Raw genomic sequence first — 25,265 nt, forward strand, 5'->3', positions numbered from 1 at the left:
ATATGTTTAAATGTTATTTTATATATATATATATATATATATATATATATATATATAACCATATAACCTATTAAACTTGTTAAGCCTAAAAAAATTATTTTTAAAAGGCCCTTTGGTAGAAGGGAATAGTCAGGGAAGTCAAAGTAAAGTAAATGACTTGGGAGCAATTGAACATCCCACTGTGCTGTCGTTGTTGGCAATAAGCATTTTATGATCACCTCCTGTGTGTCAGACACCATATAAAGTGTGTTTAAGAAAATAAGAGATCTAGTCCCTTCAACCATTTGGGTTTTGGGGGTTTTTTTGTTTGTTTGTTTCTGGTTTTTGGTTTTTTTGGTGAGGTAATTGGGGTTAAGTGATTTGCCCAGGGTCACATAGCTAGTAAGTGTTAAGTGTCTGAGGCCGGATTTGAACTCAGGTCCTCCTGACTCCAGGGCCAGTGCTCTGTCCACTGCACCACCTAGCTGCCCCTCCCTTCAACCATTTGTAATCTGACTAGTTATAGAACAGCTTATCCAACCACTGTTGACAGAGCAACTATATAGTTTGGAGAAAAAAGAGAGTGGACTGGGAACCAGGAGACCTGAGTTCTAGTTCTGTTCTAGCATTAACTGGCTCTGTGACCATAGGCAATTTCTTAACTTCTTTGAACCTCAGTTTCCTCATCTTTAAAATGAAGTGGTCAGACATCATCTTAGCATCATATGATTCTGTGTCAATAAAACCTCCCCTCGTTTTTAAAGAGCTGGAAAGGAACTTATATGATATCAACCCCCTTCAAGTAGGGATTAAAGAGGATTGAAGAGGGACTGAATGAAGGAAGATACCTGAAAGCTGCAAGATGTATCAGAGATGTCAGTTAGAGTCAGCCAAGGTAAACCAAGAGCAAAAACAGACAGAAATAGAAACCAGACTCAAAACAAGTACACTCCAGAAATATGACATGTAGGAAGACCAAAACAGGCAGAACAGATGAATGGTGATTTGGACCACAGTTCCAAATTGCTTTCTAGAATGGTTGGACTGATTCACATCTCCACCATTAGTATACCTATTTTCCCATACCCCTGGCCCATATTTGTCATTTTCCTTCATTGTCATCTTAGCAAATCTGATAGGTTTGAAGTGGTACCTCAGATTTCTTTTAATTTTCATTTCTCTAATTATTAGTAATTTAGAGCATTTTTATATGGCTATTGATAGCTTTGATTTTTTTCCCTCTGAAAACTACCTACCTTTGACCATTTATCAATTGGAAAATGGCTCTTATTCTTGTAAATTTCACTCAGGGCCCAGAAACCAGTGCTAAAACCTCAGAGAAGATAGATAGAAGTCCAGGAATGCTTCTAGAAGAAGCAAAGCTATCAATCACCTGGGCATGAGAAATTAGATAATCTTCAAAGTGGGATAAGGGGTGGAGTATATATAGTATTAGCAGACAGATAGATAGATAGCTATAGATAGTATATATATATATGTGTGTGTGTGTGTGTGTGTGTGTGTGTGTGTGTGTGTGTCAGGCTGAGTTCATTCCACAGAATCTCCCAAATGCTATGATCCAAAAGTTGAGGAACAGAAAGTCTATTTTGCCAAATAGAAAATAAAAAACCCAGAGGAGTCTGTGAGATCTTTAAGAAGCCAAGATAAGAAAGTATCCCATTGGATGAAGAAAAGTATGTTTTGATTTCTAGTTTTACTAATTCCCAAAAGGGAGTTAGCAGATATTGCAACAAACCCATTTTCTGATCATTGCACACTTGGCCTGAACACAGGTGGCAGGACATAAGTCCCTTGAGAGAAGAAGAGATCATCTCATTTTTTTATATTTGTATCCCTAGTACCTAGCAGAATGCCTGACACATGTTAAGTGCTAAAGCTTATGGATTGATTGGCCGACACACTAGCTGATGTCATGTCACAGCTGCAGTCCCAGAAGTCATAAGTAATCATTGGTTGTATAACATCTTGAACAATGCCATATGGCTGGTCTCTGGCCTCTCATAGCAGGGACAGATCATTATCTCGTTGTCCTCATTAAGGAGGATTTAAAGAACAAGTGAAATTGCAGTAACCCCACTGACACCAGCTCTTCCTTGGGTGTGAATATCATGCCTGTTTGAAGAACAGATAATTAGGCCTGAAGGTAGGTTTTCCACCAGTGCCCATAAATTTGCTCTAATAGCTCTGGCTGAAATTTAGTGACTGGAAAGTATATATAGTCTGGAAGAAAACGTGTGAGGTGATGTATCCATCAGATGTTGAGATTTAGGTTTAAATGAAAGGATATCTACCCAATTGGAATGAGGGAGAGTGGATAGCAAGTTTAAACATACTGAAATCTCATGCCCAGTGGATAGGGTACTTACTGAGTTGCTAGGTAGTCTAAGTTTCTATAGTTATGGTAGAAAATTATATCATGCCTTTTGCGTTGGTCCCTCTGTGTTTCAGATGTGACTGACATCAGTCACCTTTCAAGAGAAGTCTCCACAGGGCTGGGGCATAGAGAAGGGCAGTATGGCCCATGAGAAGCTAGCAATATTGGCTGCATCAACCACTAGGATGAACTAATTGCATTGCATCAAGACAGGAACAGAGATGAACTAGGGTGGGAGGTTTTTGGTCATGAAATGCGCCTTCTACCCTGGGCATCTGCTGCAAAGTTAGATGAGGGAGCCTAGCAGAGAAACCTAGGTCAAAGCAGCGTTAAGCTGTGCTAATACAAGAAACTGCTATAGATAAAGGTCTCCCACCATAGTACACGCTTCTTATGTGAATCCATATGACATCCTTGCCCGTCTATTTTATATGGTGGAGCTTTAGTTTCTCAAATGGATACCAGTATAGGTCCTGGAAGACCAGTTTGGACCAGCTGGATCCCAAGAGTAGAATAGGATATGATAGAAATGAAACCCCACCCTTTGGTCCAGGAGGTCCTAAAACAACAAATTCATGAAACTCTGAAAAACCACATTGACCATTACTTAATCTATATGGTACAGAGCTAATATCGGTCATACTAGGTTGAGAAAACCATCATCCAGTTCTCACCACTTCTACTGAACTAGGTCATATGTGCTCCAAGAGTCCCATTTAGTGATAACAACCGTCTCTGACAACTGGTAGAGATCCAATGTAGGAAGGGGTCATGCTGATCCCCAAAGGTGACTGTATTCAAGGTTCTGTGATAATGATAGATCCTTAACTGCTCACTCCTGGCACACTTTTGGAAAAAATAAGGAGCCTTAGGAACCTGTTCTTCCAGTTGTTTTCCAAGAACTGTCACAGACCCATTGTCTGTGACCAGGCCACAGAATCAGATTTCAGAGTTGGGGTAAAACTCAGATCCAAGGCAGCCATTCCGATCTGAACAGCTCTCATTGCTAAGAAATTGCTCCTTACACCAAGCCCAGATTTGCCCCTTTGTAGCTTCTACTCATCATCCCTAGTTCTGTGACACCACCCCCCCAAGCCAAAGACAACAGGGCTAACTAACTAATTTGGCCCTTGAGTCTTCTTTTCTCCAGGCTAAATGTGTATAGATCTTTCCTTATATTCTCTATAATCATATTCATATTTTTTATATTCTATGGCATGAACTCCGCACTCAGTGCAAGCAGATCTGAGTCTGACACAATGAGACTATTACCTCCTTATTCCTGGGAGTTCTGGCTCTCTTCATGCAAACCAGATCACATCAACTTTTTTGACTATTTTATCACATTGATATTGAGCTTGCACTAATATCCTGTTGTCCAAACATGCCTCCTCCACAATACTAAATCTTGTAATTGTGAAGTCAATTTTTTTAACCTAAGCATAAGACTTGACATTTATCCTTTTTGAATTTCATTTTATTGAATTAGTCCCAATTCCGTATACTATCAAGATCTTTTTGGATCCTGACTTTATCATCCAATGTATTACCTATCCCTTCCACCTATGCCATCCATGTCTTTATCCAGTGAATCAGTTAAAAAGGATTGCTATGCTAAGCAATGGGGTTACAAAGAAAGGCTAAAACAAAGCAAAACAAAAACAAAAACAAAGCCAGTCCCTATTGTCAAGAAGCACACATTCTTTTTTTTTTGCGGGGGGGGGGGGGGGGGGCAATGAGGGTTAAGTGACTTGCCCAGGGTCACACAGCTAGTAAGTGTCAAATGTCTGAGGCCGGATTTGAACTCAGGTCTTCTTGAATCCAGGGCCAGTGCTTTATCCACTTGTATTACCTAGCTGCCCCACAAGAAGCACACATTCTAATGGAGGAAACAACATACAAATAGGCACATACAGGATATATACAAAGTTGAATGAAAGTAATCTAAAAGGAAGGGTAATCTTGGCAGCTGGAGGGACTGCAGAAGGTGAATGTTGAGTTGCAAACCTGTGAGAAGATGCACCATTCCAGGCATGGGGCACAAGCAGTACAAAAAAACACAAAGAATGAGAGGAGTGTCATTTTCAAGGAACTGCATGCAAGTAACTGGAAGACTGGAAAGATAGAAGGGGAGTGAATTACAAAGAACTCTAAATGCCAACTAAAGGTTGGTCCCAGAAGTAATAGGGAGCCACTGAAGCTCCTTGAGCAGGGGAGTGAGGTGGTCAGACCTATGCTTTAGAAAAATCATTTTGGCAACCAAGGGGAGGATAGTTTGGAGCAGGGAGAAACTTGAGTCAGAGAAACCATTTAGAAGGCCATTGCAATAATCCAAGTGAGAGGGGACAAAGACTAAACTAGGTTTTGAAGGCAGAGAGGGCAAGATTTGGTAATAAATAGTATATGTGAAGTGAGTGAAAGTGAGGAGTTAAGGTTGACACCAAGATTAGGATCCTGAATAACTGGGAGAAAGGTAATGTCCTTGGTAATAATGCAGAAGTTGGGGGAAAGGCAGGGTTTGGGAGTAAAGAAAAGTTCTTGTTTGGGTTATATTGAATTTGAGATGCCCATAGGACATCCAGTTTGAGATATCCAAAGGGCATTGGAGATGTCAGATTGTAGTTTAGGAAAGAGACTAAAAAGACTAAGGGAATCATCTGCATAGCATGGATCGTTGAAGGTATGGGAGCTGAGGAGATCAGCATAGATTGGAAAAGAGAAGAGGGCCCACAACTGAGCCTTGGGGGATACCCACCATCATTGAGTATGACATGAATGAAGATCCAGCAAAGGCTGAGAAGAGGTTAAACAAAAGTAAATGAGCACAGTTACCTACTGTTTGATAAACTTAAAGATTCCACATCCTGGGACTCACTATTTGACAAAAACTGCTAGAAAAACTGGAAAGTTAGTTGGGCAGAAACTGTGTTTAGACCAATATTTCACACTGTATACCAAGATGAACTCAGAATGGGTGCATGATTTTGGCATAAAGGGTGATGTTATAAGCAAATTAATGGAGCATAGAAGAAATGTCCTGTCAGATCTATGGGTAGGGGAAGAGTTAATGACCAAACAAGAGGTAGAGAAATTTATAAGAGGCAAAATTAATAATTTTAATTACTTAAACTAAAAACTTTCTGTATAAACAAAACCAGTGCATCTAAAATTGGGAGGCGACAGAAATATGAGTGGGAGAAATCAACCTTTCTGTTTCTCATCCATGACTAAATTGTTTTGATAATTACATCTTTACCTTTTGTTCCTCCAGATGAATTTTATTATTTTTTTCTAGCTCTATAAAGTAATTCTTTAGTAGTTTGATTGGTGTGGCACTGAATAAGTAAATTAATTTAGCTAGTATTTCCATTTTTATTACATTGATTTGGCCTACATATGAGCAATTAATGTTTCTCCAATTATTTAGGATCTTTATTTGTTTGAAGAGCATTTTAATTTTTTTTTGCAAATGAATTGATGAATCATCACACTGTATTTTTTTAATTCATTTTGGGGTTTTTTGTATCATCCTTTCCAAAGATACTTTGAGCTCTTATTTAATATAAGAATTAAGCACAAACAGCTATTACATTGACCATGTCTGACAGGATATGCAGTGTTGCCCCTATCTTTCTTTTTTTTTCACTTAATAATATCTTATTTTTCCCAGTTACATGTAAAGATAGTTTTCAACATTCATTTTTGTAAGATTTTGAGTTCCAAATTTTTCCCTCCCTTCCCTCCCCCCTCCCCAAGACAACAATCTGATTTAGGTTATACAGTACAATCATGTTAAACATATTTCCACGTTGGTCACGCTGTGAAAGAAAAATCAGAGCAAAAGGGGAAAATCAGGAGAAAGAAAAAACAAAAAGAGAGTGAAAAGAGTATGCCTCAATTTGTGTTCAGACTCCATAGTTCTTTCTCTGGATTTGGAAAGCATTTCCCATCATGAGCATGAAGAGGATTTTATAATTGTAGTCATATGGTTCCTATGTGTGTCAGTTATTTTATACTGCTATTACTCTATACATTATTCTCCTAGATCTACTCACTTGACTTTGCATCAGTTCATACAAATCTGTGCTCATTTGCTTATCTATTGTACATAGTGTGACCTTGTTTAGTCACCTATGATTTCCTGTTCCTATTTACCTTTTTATGCTTTTCTTGAGGGCTGTGTTTGGATGTCAAATTCTCTACTTAGCTCTGGTCTTTTCATCAGGAATTCTTAAAAGTCCTCTATTTTATTAAATATCCACTTTCTCTTTCTAGGATCTTACTCAGTTTTGCAGGGTAGGTTATTCTCGGTTTTAATCCTACATTCCTTGCCTTCTGAAATATTTCATGAAAAATTTCATGGCCTCTGTCCCTTTATAGTGGTAGCTGCTAAATAAGCCTATAAGGCTGGATTTGAACTCAGGTGACCTCAGACACTTACTAGCTATGTGACCCTGGACAAGTCACTTACCCCTGTTTGCCTTAGTTTTCTCATCTGTAAAATGAGCTGGAGAAGTAAATGGCAAACCACTCCACTATCCTTGCCAAGAAAACCCCAAATAGGGTCACAGAGAGTCAGACATGACTGAAAAACAACTAAACAAAAGTAGTAGCGCCCGTGTGTGTGTGTGTGTGTGTGTTGGGGGATGAAAAATTCTAGCACAGAGGAAGAGAAAAGAGAGGGAAAAGACAGAAAGATATACCTGCATGTGACCTGTTAGAGTGTTACTAGAGTTGTTTTCAGTGGAAACTAGAGGCCCCCATCCCACAGATAGCCCTCTAGTTTAGACTGGCCCTCCCCCAGGCTGACAGTGTTTTATCAAACCTTCTTTCAGGGAACCTGGAACAAGCCAATGAAGAGTTGCGAGCAATTATCAAGAAGATCTGGAAACGGACTAGCATGAAGCTCCTAGACCAGGTGGTTCCCCCAGCTGGCGGTAAGTGTTCTGCTGAGGGTCTCCCTCCTTGCTCCCTCCTAGGCTGCAGTGGTATTTCTTCCTGAATACCCACTTTTGTCTAATGTCCCCTGGAGCCCCAGGAAGAAAACGCTTAACTGGTTGGTCTTGAATCAAATGGACCTGGGGAATCATAAGAGGGGGAAAGTGTCTCCAGATCCTTTATGTGGGACTTGCAAGCCCTCTCAAAGAGACTGGAGCAATGTACCTCTGTGGAGCAGGCCAAGCAAATGCCTTTATACCAAGATATGCTAGACAGGAGCAGCAAGCAGAACTCTGGTGAAAGCCCCAAAGTAACTGTTCTCCCACAGAAAACTGGACAAATCTCTGTTTATCTTCTAGGGAACTTTGACTCTGAAAAATAAGTCACTTCAATTATTGTTTTGTCTAGAATAATTTATTTTATCCTAGAATAACCTGGGCAGAATTTTTAATGGCCTTCTTATTTGGGAGTGGGAATGATGTTCCTTTAAGAATGTAGCAGATAAAGGTACCATCACTTTAGCATCTATGAGCTCTGCTTGTAGAAAAGTTGGGAAGCAGGAAAGGTCATCCAGATCTCACCAGCTTTAGACTGAAAATCTCCCCCCTTCCTTAGTCTCTTGGTGAAGGGGTGTGCCTAGAGAAGGGAAGGCACTTAAGTTTTTCTCTTAGGAACCTGACTGGGGGCCAGGGCAGGGGATGGGATGCAGTGCAGGGTTCTCAGTTGCCTAACCCATCCCTCAAATATGGAATTAATACATTGTATCTGATCTTGGGTGTCTAGGGGACTTGATTCATTCATCCAGCAAGAATTTATCAAACATCCATTGTGTGCCAGGCACATCTAAATAATAGAGAAATAGCAGATACACAAATAAATAAATACAACATATATACAAAGTAAATACATAATTTTTTCTGGTGAAAAGGGCACTGTAACAACTGGAAGAACTGACTTTGCTTTCCACAGTAGGTAACCCTTGCATTCTTCAAAGATCTATATATCCAGTCCTAGTCTCTCTCCTGATCTCCAATCCCACATCACCAATTAGAGATTTCTAACTATATGTCCCATAGGCATCTCAAATTCAGCATGTCCAAAACAAAACTAATTCTTCGTCTCCACCCTCAATCCCTCCCTGTTCCTAAATTCCTTATATTTGTTGAGGACAACACTACTTTTCTAGTCACTCAGGTTGGCAACCTCAGAATCATCCTCAACTCTTCCCTCTTCCTCACACCTCATATGTAATCAGTTGCCAAGTCTTGTAGATTCTTCTTCCCCATGTCATATCTGTCTATTTCCCATACAGTCAGTCACCACCCTTGTTCAGGCTCTCATCACCTTCCACCTGGACAATTGCCATAAATTCCTAATTATTCTTCCAGTCTCCAGTCTCTTGCATTGCCTCTCCATCCTTCACATGGCTGCCAAAGCACAAATCCAAACTGTTGGCTCTGCTGCTCAAGAAGCTTAGCAAATTCCCTATTGCCTCTAGAATAAAATTAAAACTCCACGGTTTGACAGTCAAGACCTTTAACAACATGGTTCTAGTCTCCTTTTTCAAGCTCATTGCATAATTCCCCTTTATACAGTCCCAGCCAACTGTCCCTGTTGGTTGTTCCTTGTAATATTTCTTCTGTTGTCACCAAGCCTTTGCCTAAGCTGTCCTCCAGGCCAGAAATGTGCTTCTTCCTCACCTTTGCCTTATACAATTCCTTGATTCCTTCAAGGATCAGTACAAGTGCTATCTCCTATATAAAAGCTATCCAAGGGTATCTAGGTGGTGCGGTAGATAGAGCACCGGCCCTGGATTCAGGAGGACCTGAGTTCAAATTCGGCCTCAGACCCTAAATACTAACTTACTAGCTGTGTGACCCTGGGCAAGTCACTTAACCCCAATTGCCTCACCAAAAAAAAAAAAAAAGCTATCCAAATTCCCCCCCATATATATATATATATACACACACATATACACATACATATATATATATGTGTATTATAATTTGTACTATATATAGGTATCTTATTCCTACATATACACACATGTGTGTATGTAATATATAAAATATTATATTATATATACATATTTATATGTATGTATACACACATACACATATCACCACCACCACCACCTCCCAAACAGAATGTAACATAAATCCTGGAGGTATGGATCATTTCATTTCTTTGTATCTGCAGCACCTAGCTTAGAGCCTAGTACATAATTGATGCTTAATAAATGCTTATTGATTGAAAAAAAGGAGTATTGGTAACTCTGGAGGATGTAGTTTCAGTTTAATGGTAGGAAAACTCACTTTCCAGTTAGAAAATAGAACTTAAGCTCAGAGGAGGGAGAAAAGGCAGTCAGGTCTAGGCTCCTGTCTTTCCCTTCCTTTTACTCCCTTCTTGAAATCCCAAAGTGTTTCCTTGGGCTCTTCACTTAACCCCCATGGGCCTCATTCACTGAGTGAGACCAGATTGAGGTCCCTTTCAACTTTCTGGGAGTTTGGAACTTAATGAGAATTAAGCAGGAATTACCAATAGTAAACATGAAATTACATTCCTTGCTGCCCATGCTAACTTTGCTTCCTCCCAAACCTTCCTCTCCTGGTACTACACAACCCTCTCAGATGATGAAGTGACTGTTGGGAAGTTCTACGCCACCTTCCTAATCCAAGAATATTTCCGAAAATTTAAGAAGCGCAAAGAACAAGGGCTAGTGGGCAAGCCTTCCCAGAGGAATGCATTATCTCTACAGGTGAGAAGCTGGAGCAGGGACTCTACTGTTCTGTGTGTCATGGACCCTTTTGCCAGTCTGGGGAAAACAAGCCTATGGACCTCTTCTCAGAATAATGGTGGTTTTTTAAAAATCATAATTGAGGGAGCAGCTAGGTGACACAATGGATAAAGCACTGACCCTGGATTCAGGAGGACCTGAGTTAAAATCTGGCACTAGCTGTGTGACCCTGGGCAAGTCACTTAACCCTCAGTGCCCCACAAAAAAAAAACCCACAAATAAAATCATAATTGAAGGAAATGCTAAATTTTAGATAAAAGCTGATAAAAAATTAAAATGTAATTTAATATCCTATCCCAGTTCATGGACTCTTGAAATCTACCCATGGATTCTAAGTGGGATCCCAAAAATTAAGAGCTTCTGGGCTAAAGAGAAGAATGAGCACACTCATCAGACTTGATATCCTCTTCCTCATACACATTCTTCTCACTCGTTAAACATGATTCTGTTGCCCATGGGTTCAAGATCAGCCCTACAGAGTGAAGCCATCAGAGGTTTCCAAACCCTCTGAAAGCTTGCCTTTAATCTCCAAGTTCTCTAAAGATTGACATGCTGGGGCAGCTAGGTGGCGCAGTGGATAGAGCACTGGTCCTGGAGTCAGGAGTACCTGAGTTCAAATCCGGCCTCAGACACTTAACACTTACTAGCTGTGTGACCCTGGGCAAGTCACTTAACCCCAATTGCCTCACTAAAAAAAAAAAAAAAAAAAAAAAAAAAAAAGATTGACATGCCACCTTCCTCTCACCCTCTGAATGCACCAGAAGGAATCATGCTCATCCTAGGATATGGGATATCCCAAAGATGATATGGATATCCCCATTTTTCTATGATGCCACTTTTATAGGTACCTCACCTCACTATACACTATAGAAACTATCAGTCAACAGCTATACTAAAGAGACTTGGGGAGAGAGGGCTCTCTCCCCTCCACAGGTCTGCTGGCTGTACATCTGGACTAGAGTTCATAGCAGATCATTTAACCTCAGTGAAGTTCCCACACTGTACTAGGTGCTACTTTCAATGTGATCACAAGCTGATAAAAGAAAGGATACAGACAGATATAGTTCAATACAAACAGGTACGCACAGATCACTTGCTAAACAGAGAAGCAGTAGATGTGGTTTCATCAAGGGTGGAGTCCAGGTAATAGGGCAACTGCTGGCTTGATATAACCTGGATGTGAGAGGCTGTGACATGGAGAAAAGAAGGTCTTCACACCACTTGGCTGTATTCTAGGCTGGTCTTCGTACACTGCATGACATTGGACCAGAGATTCGACGGGCCATCTCTGGGGACCTGACAGCTGAGGAGGAGATGGACAAGGCTATGAAGGAAGCTGTTTCTGCTGCCTCTGAAGATGACATCTTTAGGGTAGGTAGATGCCTGACTCACCAGTACCATTTTTTAAAAAGTGGACAGAGAAAAAAAATCAACTGGATAGGCCTGATTTGCTGTGTGTTGAACTCTCATTATTCTACTTCCCATCCTTTTCCTCATCTACTCCACCCACCCTCTGCTCCCGCTCTGACTCCAAGCTATACCAGCAGTGCAGCAGGAGGGAGGGGAAGAAAGAGTCAACTACCAGATTGGAAGGAGTGTTCCCCATTCAGGGAACGGATTTCTTCCTCTGCACTTGGAAGTGGACCTTTCAAGCAGGATCTCTCTATAGCAGAGAAGAGCTCTCTGACTGTATTTGTGTCAGGACTCCTTGCCAAAAGCCTCAGCCCCAGAGAGATGGCAAGAACTTAGGAGGGAGGTAGGAGAGGTCCTTCTTCAGTTTGAGGAGACTATTGTTTCGTCATCATCATCTTCCCATCTCTCTCTCTCTCTCTCTCTCTCTCTCTCTCTCTCCCCTTCCCCCAACTCTTGTAGGCTCATAAATAGGTTTATAGATTTTAAGCTTGAAGGGACCTTAGAGATAACTGATTCTACCTCCTTCATTTTACATATGAGGAAACTGAGGCCCAGAAAATGTAAGTGACTTGTCCAGGGTCACATAGGCAATAAGCAGCAGAGCTGGCTTTCAAACCAAGTTTCAACTCCAAGTTCCATGTTCTTTTTACTGTGCCCCAACTCCCTTCCTTCCCTTCTCTCCTCAATCAAAAGCAAATTGACTTAGGGAAATATATCTCTGCTGGAAACCATACTACCAAGGCCTCATATAATTTCCCTTCCTTTAGAATACAACAAGTTGAAAAAGCCCTCCCATCAAACTGTTGTACATCCTGGTGTCAGAAAAGTAATCAGCTTGTTAATAGCCACTCACTCATCCACTAGGGATAATCAGTCAGTCATTTGAGAAGCCTGGCACTATGCCAGGCTCTGGAGATTCAAGGACAAAAATGAGACAAGACCTACCTTCAAGAAGTTTATACTTTATCAATACAGGAAAAGACTATTAAGAGAAAATGTTGGTTGAATTTCTTTAACTCTGAGGGGCCTCCTAGGAGAAGGACAGATTGTATCTGAACAATGTGGCCTAGCAGATTCTTGGTCTTTATTATCTTCCCAAACTGGATGGGAAAATTATAACTGCATGAATCTATTGGTTTCCCCACCCCTTCTTGAGATCTAGCTTGGAAGGGAAAAGATGAACTGCCCACCACTGGCTCAGGGTCCAACTAAAAGCTGATTCATATTCAAGCAGACCATCTGGGAATACTTTGCAAATCCAAGCCTGAAAGTCATCCCCATCTTTAAAGGGTTAATTTTTTAAATTCCTAGACAATTTTTGGAATTATTGGGATGTTAGCTTCTAACTTCGGTCCCTTTAATTCTGTCCCTTTTATTTCTCCCAGTTATTTCACAAAGTGTAGGTTCCTCCTACTCTTGAGTGACCATGTCAATCAGTCAGTCGGTCTTTGAGTCAATAAGCATATATTAAACATTGACTCTGTGCCAAGCACTGTGCTGGGTGATAAGGTCCTGTTCTGGGGAATATTTTAGCTTCTAGTATGGGCAACCCTAGAGGCAGAGGGGACAAAATTTTTCCACTCCTGGGATTCTGATTAAGGATTATTTCTCCAAAGGAGGGGGAGGAGACAGCTGAGGGAACATTATCTTCTCCCCAACTCCTACCCTGTCTTGCTTACAGAGGGCCGGTGGCCTGTTTGGCAATCATGTCAGCTACTACCAAAGCGATGGTCGAAGCTCCTTCCCCCAGACCTTCACCACCCAGCGCCCACTGCATATCAACAAAGCGGGTAACAGCCAAGGCGACACGGAGTCACCATCCCATGAGAAACTGGTGGACTCCACATTCACTCCCAGCAGCTACTCATCCTCTGGCTCCAATGCCAACATCAACAACGCCAACAACACTGCCCTGGGCCGCTTCCCCTGTCCCACCGGTTACCCCAGTACGGTCAGCACAGTGGAGGGCCATGGGACCCCCTTGTCCCCTGCCATCCGGGTACACGAGACAGCATGGAAGCTCACCTCCAGGAGGTAAGCCAGGTGGAGAGATCTGGGTTTGAAGTATGTGGGGCCTAAGCAAGGTGGCCTGGTGGGAACTTAGCCAAGGAAGTTAGGGGAGGAGAGGGTGAGGGAGAGAAAGAGACAAAGACAGAAAATTCAACCCCACAGTCTGCCCATTTTCCCTTAGGCTTGTAGTGTGTCTAATGATACCCTGGGATGTCATGAAGAGGGTAGACACCATATTGGCCTCACACCTGACATGATGAATCTCTGTTTCCCATGGCAGACATTCTTGGAGCAGTAAAACCTCTTCACCACATATAAGGAATTCCCCATAATGTCAAGCTACTGGACAGTCTTAAGTGGCTAAACTGTATGATACTGCTGCTCCTTTTCCCTCCCCTGCTCCCCTAACCCCCAAATGACATCTTATACAATTGTTAAAAAAAAAATAAGGACAAAAGCCCACCTGTGCAAAAACCCAATAATTGTTTATTCTGCAAAACTGTGAACTAGTCAGTGTCTCCATAAAGGGGGAAGCCTTTTCTGTTTCTGCCCCTCCTACTCCCACAGTCACCCCCTTCTCCTCTATTTCAATGACCCTAGGGCTCCCATCCTTTGTTAGAACATGCTCTCCCCAGGATCTGTTATCAGTAACCTTGGTATGAAGTTGTCCCTGTGTCACCTTTCCCAGAACAATTTGTATTTTAGTTGTGAATTCAAAGACTTTGGTACCTGCCGACAAATGCTTGCATCTGATGGGGAAGGAGGAGAAGAAGAAGAAAAAGAGGGACCCTACTTATTTTGCCTCTTATATACATAAGACTTTCCCTTCCCAAATGGTCTTAGCTGTGTTGTCTTCCTTCCTGACTTGCTCCCTAATGGCACCAGGAGGTATTGATGTAGAATGTTATGATGGCAGGTGTCTTCTATGCTGTGCACCTCTGGAACTACCTGGGAGAGTCAGAGCATGATGTATACTGGCAGCTTCCTATCCCCTAAGGAAAGAAGGAAGAAAGGCAGAAGAAAAGAGGGATCCCCCTAGACACACTTGCATATCATATTTATTTAGTATTCTTTCAGGATGAGACAGCCCACAGACAGTAGGGTCAACAAACTACCATAATGTCTGTCCACCAGATAGTTTTCAGAGACCAGCTCTCTTCTGCTCCTTTCCCTGATTTCTGTTCCAGGGGAAAATAAATGTAAGAACTATAAATTAAATGTAAGAACTATAAATGATCCTGCAGGCCACCAGATGCGTGCCCTGTTTGGGGAAAGGAAGTCTTACACTGCTTCCATCTAAGGCACCATTTTTCACTCTTTTTATTACCTACTGTTTAACCTAATCATAGAGATAGTCACATAATCACATGGTCTGGGATCTTCAACAGCATCTGGTCTAAACACATATGCACACAATGCACACACACACACAGAGTTGTTTTTGTTTTAAGACTATAATTTTTTACCTTTTTTTGTGGAAGATGATCTAAGGAAGACCAGGGGTTAAAGTGAACTGGTTGATTTTTTGCACTTATATAAAGGCAAAAGACCATGTGGTGATATGAATACAGAGCCAGAGAGGTCTGGCTTCAAATTCACCTGCCCCCCAAAAAAATATACAGACACATACTGTCTTTGTGAACTTGGGCAAGTCACAACCTCTTAGGAATCTAGGTGATTCTATAAGACTAGAAGTCACAGAGAAGATGCTAACCTACATTAGTGAAGGGAGTTTCCTCACTGGGGAGTCCAATGTAATCACAGGTCCATCCCTTATTCTATTTAAAAAGGCACCTTGTCTGAATAATGCATTAGTGCCCTCCTAAGAGAGCAAAAACTAATAAAAAAGCAAAAAATTTTTTAAATTAAAATTAAAACTACAGAGATGACACCAGCATGTGAAGTTGAGCCTCAGTGGAGAATTTATGGGAAAATATGGATAAGGATAGCACAGGTGTTCCTTCAAGTCATCTCCCACATCTAGAACACACTCCTTCCCATCTCAGTCAAAATCCTTCTCTTCCTTCAAAGGCCACCTCAGACACCACCTCCCCGACGATGCCTACACACACACACACACACACACACACACACACACACACACACACATGCCAAATGAAAGCATTCTCTCCTTCCTCAAATATTCCTATAATCATTTGTCTTTGTCTTCCTTCTGCCTCCATCATATTCTAACCTGTCTCATACCATCTGTGTACATGCCAAGTCTCCCTAAGAGTTTAACTGAATTCCCATAACTATAGACAAACTATTTCATCTGCCTGCTTCATACAGACATTGTAAGGAAAGTTTGTAGACCTGAAACTACCATAAAAATATGAGTTCTCATAATTAGACTATAAGTTCTATGAAGAAGGAGGTAGATGTTTTTCACATTTATATTGATAAAATAAAAACTCCTCTGAACTGCTAAAATGGAAGAAACCCTAGGTCCAAAAAGGGAGATGTGGAATGACCCAGAGTCCGATAACAGTTTACAAAGATTATAACTGTATTTGTTGCCTGAGAAGAAGCAGCTTGCAAGCTGGAACAGATAGTTTCTCAACTGCTCAAAGGGAAATGGGAAAAGGGTGAGGTGTTTATGATTAAGGAGGTGGCATTTTAAGGGAGAAAAATGATGTATCACAACATCAGGGAAGTGGTGGTCCAGAGAGGAGACATCTCCAAACACAACAAATCAGAAAGCAGTATGTTTGCAGCTCTTTAGATAAATCAGAAACCAAGATGTCTGTTGCTCTCTCTTGAGCTAGTCAAGACTGGTTTCAGGAGTTGTAGACATCTCTGACTTCAGCTAAAGTTCACTTTGCAAAGAATCACTGGTATGTCAAGCAGTCCTGGGTATCAGAAGTCCTCCTGATTGGCTAATTGCGCTACTCTATTGTCAGGTTCCTCTATGAAAAAAAGGGACACTGACATATTTGTCCGGTTAATGCAAGCATTACAGAGCTCATGTCCACAATATCCTTAGTGCCTAACATGGTAAATGTTTATCAAATCTAAATGAATTGAGGGCTAAGACGTGACTTATATTTTTTATCATTCCCTCCATCCCCAGCAGTGAAATCATGGAGCTACTAAAGTACTGAATACCTGAAACACTGAAAACAGATTTTTTTTAGTAGATAAAACCAAGGGAAACTTAAGAAAACAAGTTTAAGTAACTTTACCTAGGACATCATGCCTGTCTTGACTGTGTTCAATACTCCTAAAACTAATCAGTTACAACAAAAAGAATTTTTCACATTTATGTGTCACTTTAAAAATTACAAAGCACTTTTCCCTATAACAATTCTGCGAAGGGAGTACTGCAAGTATTATTATCTCTGTTTCATAGGACCCTTCACGTTGTCTATACTCCTCCTTCTGACCTCCTTTTTCTATCAATGGTGCCATCATTCACTCCATCCCCCATAAACTTTTGTGCTGCCTTTAATTTTTTCACCCTCCTATCCACCCTAACCCTATTATTCTTACCATTACAATATCTCTCCCATTCATATCTTCCCTTCTATTATTCCTGCCACTATTCTTTTTTAAATTCAAGTTGTATTTCATTTTCTGTTCCGAAACTTTTCCCTCCACCCTCCCCAATCCATTGAAAAAGAAAAGCAAAACCCCTGGGATACCTTCTTTCCCCCTCTTTGACTATTCAGTTCAATCCAAAAAGTAGCTATTAGGGGCAGCTAGATGGCGCAGTGGATAGAGCACTGGCCCTGGAGTCAGGAGTACCTGAGTTCAAATCCGGCCTCAGACACTTAACACTTACTAGCTGTGTGACCCTGGGCAAGTCACTTAACCCCAATTGCCTCACTAAAAAAACAAACAAACAAACAAACAAAAAGTAGCTATTAAGTGTCCACCATGTGCCAGATATCATGCTGGGGGAAGGGAGGGGAAAAACAGTCCCTGTCCTCAAGAAGCTTACATTCTGAGGTGGAAAGGGCAAAGGAGACCCCAACATGTACACAGATAAGTAAAAACAAAAAATATGCAAAGTAATTTGTATTATTTTGTACATATTAAAGAGGGAGCAGTGGGCTGGGTAGGGGTATAGGGAATCAAGATAAACTTCCTCTAGGGTGGTGGCACTGAACTTTGAAGGAAGCTAAGTAGGTATCCTATAAGGCAGAAGTGAGATGGGGAAGTATGCCAGGTATGGGGGTGGGGGGCAGGCAGCCTGTGAAAAGGTACAGAGAAAGGAATAGAATGTCATGTTATGGGGAACCATATTTGATGGAAATGAATGTCTGAATGAGAACTGTAATGGGCTGGAGCCAGATTTTAAAAAGCATTAAAAGACAAACAAAAAGGTCTATATTTTGTCCTATGGGCTATAGAGAGCCACTGAGCAGAGGAGTGACATCATCAAGACATATACTCTAGGAATATCAATTTAGCACCTGGGTAAAGGATGAATGGGCAGTCAGAGAGCTCTGAGGGAGAGTCTCCCAATTGTATGATCCAAGACAATTCAAAAGGACTCACAGTAGAAAATAATATCCATCTCCAGAGAAATAACTGATAGAGTCTGAATGCAGATCAAAGCAAACTTTTTTCACTTTATTTTTTCATTAATTTTTGTATGTGTTTTCTTTCATAACATGATTAATATGGAAATATGTTTTGCATGATTGCACAGGTATCACCTATGTCAGTTTTACTTACTGTCTCAGGGAGGGAGAGGGAGAGAATATAGAACTCAAAAATTTAAAAATATATATGTTAAAATTTGTTTTTATATGTAATTGGAGGAAAAATAAAATATTACTAAAAAAGGCTAATGTAGCAGTCCAAGTGAAAAGGGATGAACTAGGATAATAGTTGTGTGAGTGGAGGGAAGGGGACAGCTGCAAGATATATTGTGGAAGTAGAACTGGCAAGACTAGGTAATTGATTTGGACTGAAGAAGAGTGGGCAATGACTCTGAGGTTGTAATGAGTATGATACACAGAAATAAAGAAGTTAGGAATCAGAGTGGAGGGTGGAGCTTGGGGAACCAAGTAGAGACTGAGTTCTGGGTATGCCTTGTTGACTTTAAAATGTCCACTCAGGCAGCTAGGTAGCAAAACAGATAGAGCACAAGGCCGGGAGTCAGGAAGTTAAAATATGGCCTCAAACATAAGCTGTCTGGCCCTGGGCAACTCACTTAACCTCTTTCTGCCTCAATTTCAGTTATAAGATGGGGATAATAATAGTCCCTATCTTCCAGATTGTTGTGATGATCAAATGAGATAATATGTGTAAAGTGCCTGTCTACTTCAAACCCTTCCCCTCTGCACTTAGACCTCCTTTACGTTCCTGTTCCTCTACTAGGGGAAGCTTTCAGGTTAGATTTCCTTTACAGAACAGAGTAGAGGGTCAAGTCTTTCCTAGCTACAATTACCAACTCCACTAATTTCTCCATGTTGGTAGAGTGTCAAGAGCATTGGACAAGGAGTTGGGAGAGATCTGGGCTCTAATCACAAGTATGACACTTATTGTTTGACCCTGGAAAATCACATAATTTCTCCAAACCTCTGTTTCTTCATCTAGAATATGGGCATGATAAGACCAATAAATAACTCACATTTATATACATTATCTCACTTAAGTCTTACAATCACTTTGTGAGACAGATACTAAAGATATCTGTAGGATGAAAATGAGAATAATATCTAGTGCGGGGAATTTTTTCATCATTTGAACTAATCATTACAATTGAAAAAATAGCAGTAAACAAAGATTAAGTGACTTTGCCTAAGGCCAACCAGGTAGTAAGTGTCTGAGACTGGATTTGAACTCAATTCTTCCTGACTCCAGGCCTAGCACCACCTAACTGTGATTTGCCCAGGTTCATATAGCCAATATGCATCAGAAGCAGGAATTTAACCCAGGTGTTCTTGGCTTCAAGACCAACTCTCTATCCACAATACTGTGCTTTGTCTCTGTATTTAACAAAAAAAAAAAAAAAAAACACAGAGGAAGACTCAGAGAATTCTCAAGGATAGTGTTAACCTTTTTCTCAATACGCAGAGAACTCCAACTTAGCTCCTTGTTCCTCATTTAAACCTTTTGCCAAGTTGCTTCTACCTCCAGGGTAATAATATACAGTTAGAGGAGTCTCCAGTCATTTGGCTATGCCCAGATATGCAGAGAGGAGGAACATTTCTTGCCCCTGACCTGCAGGAAGGAGGATCAGAAATAGAAGCTGATGATCTTCTTAGAGCCCTGTGCTTGGGTTCTCAAATCTTGTTTGACCTTGTAAAGCCTTTTCACATCGACTCTTCTATCCATTAAAACTGTAGAAGGTAGATAGGGCAGGCATTAGCATACTTATTTTATGAAGGGAGGAACAAAGGGCAGCTAGGTGGCACAGTAGATAGAGCACTGGCTCTGGAGTCAGGAGGACCTGAGTTCAAATTTGAACTCAGGCACTTGACACTTAACTAGCTGTGTGATCCCAATTACCTCACCAAAAAAAAAAAAAAAAAGAGGAATTGAGGAATAGAAAAGTAAAATAACTAGATCAGTATCACATGATGATTAAGTGATAGAATGAGGACAGGAACCTGGGATTCTGACTACAATCCAGGGCTCTTTCTACAACATGACTTTCTAGATTCCATGTTCTGTGTCTCAAATGCTAATTTAATATGGGACAGTAATATCACAGTAGAAATGTCTTTCTTTATTCTAGTGCAGATATCAGCCAGGGATTGGCATCTTCCTGATTGCATCTTGTTTTCTGTCTCCATAGGTCCCACTCCCGGGACAGCCGGATAGCTGTGGTGGTGCCCCAGAGGAGGCCCGCCCCCAGCAAGACCTATGAAGGCATGTGACTGAGGACACAGAATACAGCAGGCGAGCCAGTTGATCTCACTGAGATGTGAGCCAGTGGTCCTTTGCCCAAAATGGTGGGATCAGCTCAAGTCAGAGAAAAGTTCAGCTTAGGAATGAAAGGTCAAGGGGGTCAAAGACTCCCAAAACCTTCTGTGCTGTTGCCCAGTTTAATTGGGACAAGTTGTAGAAGGGGATGACCTACTGTAGCACATCTGTGCTGGTTCGATAGCACAATGTACTACTCAACAGCGAGGTCCTGGTGAGCAAGGAGTGGGTGGAGATTGCTAGGACAACTAGAGCTTATCCTTGCTTTCCTGAGAAGCTCGTGTATCCTATAGGCCAGTCAGGCTTTTGAAGACAAGGTTGATGGGGTAATCAGGGTCACTACTTGACCAGATTGCTCTATAATGGGACACGGACCCCAAGGTGAGTTAAGTGGCAAAAACATGTTTGAGAGCCCCTACCAAGCAGAACAAGACAAAGTTTCCACTGTTAGCAACTCATCTCTACTCCCTTCTTCCTTCTGAAAAAGTACACAAAGAACAAATTCCCTGACAGATTGCCCTCTAGGGCTTTCTGACCCTGTGCACATAATTCATTGTGGGAAATAGTATGACTTGGCCTCTGCAATCAAACCCTGAGTTTTCTTTGTTCCAGGCTTTCCTATCAGGATGATGAGAATAGACAGCTGACACCACCAGAAGACAAAACCAGGCAATCGGTGAAGAGAGGATTCCTCCATTCTTCCTCCCTAGGTAACTCATCATACCTCCTCCCCTTGTTGTGGCCAGACCTCCCCAAAGGTCCTGTTAACAGGTGACCTGATGTGTGGAACTATCCCAGGAGCCCCAACAGCTTTATTCCTTGCCTCCCCCATTCCTTAAAATACAAGATCATATATGTAAAAGTAGCTTGAAGGGGGCAGCTAGGTGGCACAGTGGATAGAGCACCAACCCTGGATTCAGGAGTACCTGAGTTCAAATCCAGCCAAAGACGCTTAACACTTACTAGCTGTGTGACCCTGGGCAAGTCACTTAACCCCAATTGCCTCAAAAAAAAAAAATTAGCTTGAAGGATAGAGAAGGATGGTATAGAGAAGTTAAAAAGTTGATACCGGGGACAGCTAGATGGTAGTGTATAAAGCACCGGCCCTGGATTCAGGAAGACATGAGTTCAAATCCAGCCTCAGACACTTGACACTTACTAGCTATGTGACCCTGGGCAAGTAACTTAACCCTCATTGCCCCACAAAAAACAAAACAAAACAAAAAAAAAGTTGGTAACTTTGGGTGAGTTAAATGAGAATAGTTTTCTTTTTCTTTTTCTTTTTCTTTTTCTTTTTCTTTTTTTTTAGTGAGGCAATTGGGGTTAAGTGACTTGTCCAGGGTCACACAGCTAGTAAGTGTTAAGTGTCTGAGGCCAGATTTGAACTCAGGTACTCCTGACTCCAGGGCCGGTGCTCTATCCACTGCACCACCCAGCTGCCCCGAGAATAGTTTTCTAAACTAATTTAGCCACAGAACAACTTTGAGCCACAGAAACCTCTGAGCTTGAAATATATTGACAAGATGTTGGCCCAAGGGAAGAGAATATCCCAGATATAAAGAAGGAACTGGGAATTTGGAAACAAAATTAAGTAGTTAAGTTTATTTTCATACTAGAAATTTGCTGCCCCTAACTACTTTTAATGTATACATAATTTTATACTTACAGTTTTAAAAGGGGAAATTTTCTTCCAGAAACCTGCTCATATTTATGAAACTACATTGTTCTATAAAATATAACTGAAAAATTAGGCCTAAACAAATCCCTTTTTTCATGTCTTCAAATGTACTAATATAAAAAGGCTTTCCACTTTTTTTCTGTCTACTTCAGGTTGTGTGTAATCCAGTCCTCCTCCCTGGGATCCCAAGATGATACTACCCAAGGCACTATGGGCTAGCTGGGAAAAGATTCTAATCAGTCAGACACTCCACGACAGAAATTAGGCAAACTCCCAAGTTTGAACCATTGGGCAGAGCTTCCAGGGACAAGACTTGTGAGGGATGGGACTTTGAGATTTAAGGACATTCTACAAAATGTCACTAAGCATCAGGGCTAAGGGTGGGAGAAGAGGCGGTGCTTAGCAATCAGCCATCACTGGCTCCCCTTATGCTTTCCAGAAAGACGTGGAATATCTTGCAAGCCACCAAGAAGTTCTGGGATGATAAAACTCTGACTCTTGTTCATTGGGATTGGCATTGCAGGTCGGAGAGCCTCCTTCCATTTGGAATGTCTAAAGAGACAAAAGAACCAAGGGGGAGACATCTCTCAGAAGACAGTGCTGCCTTTGCATCTGGTTCATCACCAGGTAACCATTCTTAAAAAATCACTGACCACTGGGGCTAAGGAGCCCCAAAGACCAGGCTGAGCAATTCCTTGGGGCATGAAACCCTTTGTCAGTGTCTCTACAAGCTCATACCTACGCAACTTTATTCATACTTCTGCAAGAGTGGTGAAGGCAGGGGATGCTCTAGAGAGACAGCATCAAGATAGACTGGTAGACCCAGCTAGGGTTAGGATGCCTGTGCTCTAATCTTGGCCGTGACACAACCTGTATAAACTTAGGCGTCACCTCACCTCTATAAACCCCACTTTCCTCATCTGTAAAATGAGGATAATATTTGCACTAATATTAGTCAGTCAATAAGTATTTACTAAGTGCCTACTATGCATCAGGTACAGTAGTAACTGTTGTGAGGCATGTTCTTTGTAAATTTTAAAGTACTGTAGAAGTGTGAATTCTTATTATTGAGAAACTGTAATGGTGAAGCTTTCCCCAAGTTTCCAGAGCCCCTCAAGCTGTTAAGACCTGAGGAAGAGCTGCCATAAGAAAATGCTTAGAGTAGGGCCACCAATTCTCCCTAAGTAGGTGGGAGCCCTGGTAAAGAGTGCAGCTTCCCTTGGTGGAGACCCAGGTAACAATGCAATTCAACAACTTCTATCAAGCCTCCCCTTATTAAGAAGGATAACAAAATAACCCCATCCTGAAGGAACTGATGTTGTAAGAAGAAGAGAAGTATAGAATGAGGGAAGTCAAAGAGGGATCAGAAGAAGCCTCCTCAGAGATGAGGCCTGAGTTGAACTTTGAAGAAAGATAAGGCTTATGAAGAGCAATAAGGAGGGAATGCATTCCAGGGATGAGGAATAGCTTTATGCAAATATACATAGGCAGGAAATGGAGTATTGAGCTATGTATATAATGGTCCAGTTTGGGTAGAGAGGTTGTGAAGAGAAGCAATAGGAAATCAGTATGAGAAAGGTCAACAGCAGCCTCATTGTTGAGGCTCTGACATGCCAGTAGCAGCTTTCTTTCTGCGGACAAAGGTCAGTGGTCCAGGACTTGGGGCCAGTTCTCTCCCTCTGTTGCCATAGATCATCCATCATAAGGACTGAACTACTCTTCATGGGCATTCAAGCATTTGGTTTGGGACATGAACAAGTAAAAAGTTAAATGAGGCTTCTATAACAATGCAGAGCAGCAATGGTAGAGTTCCTCATTAATTGACAGATGAGTGGTACAGATAACTTCCTCAGGAGTTCAGAGGAAAGAGAGATCCCTTCAGGCTGGCATGGGTGAGGGAGGAGGAGAGACGATCTTGGCTAGGTGGGCATTTCAGGGAGGTGGAACAGTATTAGCATCTCATTTTGGGGTCTTCCATCACCTCCACTGGTAGAAAAAGGGGTCCATGATCTCCTGTCTTCATTGCTGACCATAATTGCATCCTTTGTGTCTGCAGGCATTGGCAGTGACAGGCCTCAGCCCTCTCCTTCAGAGAAGCCATTCTCCAAACACCACATTCCCCAGGCCAAGTGCCACCCCCCCAGCAACTCCTCATGGCCAAGCCTGGCCCCTACAGCCCATTCCTACACTGTGGCTAGAAGGAGCAGAGTCCAATGAGAAGCTCAACAGCAGCTTCCCATCAATCCACTGCAGCTCCTGGTATGCAGAGAATGCCAACTGTGGAGGCAGCAGGGGCAGCACCTCCCGGAGAGCCCGGCCAGTCTCCCTCACTGTGCCCAGCCAGTCTGGGGCAGCTGGCAGACAATTCCATGGCAGTGCTAGCAGTCTAGTTGAAGCGGTATGTGGCATCAACCCCTTAGGGAACAAGGGAGGGAGAAGCCATGGCACTGTTCTCAGCAGCTCCTGGAAATGGAAGAGATTTGTCAGGGGTCTTGAGAAAGGAGGAAAGCAAATATCATGATGAATATCAGCTCTTTTCCGAATGGAATTGGATACAAACTCACCTAACCAAACTAGGCTTGACCCTCACATTAACTTGAGAACCCTGATCCGTATAGAAGGTAGGTTCGTCCACCAGTTAGTTTCCCTGGGAATCCTGGATAATAAGACTGATGGCTTTTCAGATTTTGAAGGACTCTGACCAAGTGAACCCTGATACAAAATGCAAAAAAACCTAAATTTAGTAAAATCAAGCATCTCTCAAAGCACAGGGAGTAGTTATTAAAGGTAACTGCAGGTCAAATTATGCCACCTGGGAACATAGTGAGATGACATGCACAAAATACTTTGCAGTATTATTAATAATCATTTTTTCTCATGATTATGGCCTCTCTAGCTAAAACATTCAAAGCTGTGAAGTATCACATGAACTACAATAGGCTTCTAGGAATTGGGAACCAGTGTGTTGATTCCCAAGTTTTCAGGAAATATACTAGGTTCTTCCCAGCATGAGTCACCTAGAACAGACTTTCTCCAAACCATGATACCACAGACATAGGATCACATACTTAGAGCAAGAAGGAACCTGAGAGAACAGCTCAGAGAAGCATCCCAAAGCTAATATGTAAATATTTTTACATGATTGTACATATTTAACCTATGGAAAAACGCTC

The 25,265-nt window shown here is 41.6% G+C and overlaps 1 protein-coding gene across 1 annotated transcript in view; it reads left to right on the top strand.

Annotated features, from left to right (window-relative positions):
* CACNA1C (calcium voltage-gated channel subunit alpha1 C) overlaps positions 1 to 25,265 on the top strand; it is an 833,272-nt gene that overhangs the window by 798,896 nt on the left and 9,111 nt on the right. Inside the window, 9 exon segments of the mRNA XM_043967623.1 lie at positions 7,210 to 7,311; positions 9,943 to 10,070; positions 11,346 to 11,480; positions 13,204 to 13,556; positions 20,287 to 20,343; positions 20,374 to 20,415; positions 21,027 to 21,124; positions 22,616 to 22,719; positions 24,149 to 24,490. Of these exon segments, the coding sequence (XP_043823558.1) occupies positions 7,210 to 7,311; positions 9,943 to 10,070; positions 11,346 to 11,480; positions 13,204 to 13,556; positions 20,287 to 20,343; positions 20,374 to 20,415; positions 21,027 to 21,124; positions 22,616 to 22,719; positions 24,149 to 24,490 (1,361 nt within the window).

Source organism: Dromiciops gliroides, chromosome 5 (genome assembly GCF_019393635.1).
Source record: "Dromiciops gliroides isolate mDroGli1 chromosome 5, mDroGli1.pri, whole genome shotgun sequence".
NCBI lineage: Eukaryota > Metazoa > Chordata > Mammalia > Microbiotheria > Microbiotheriidae > Dromiciops > Dromiciops gliroides.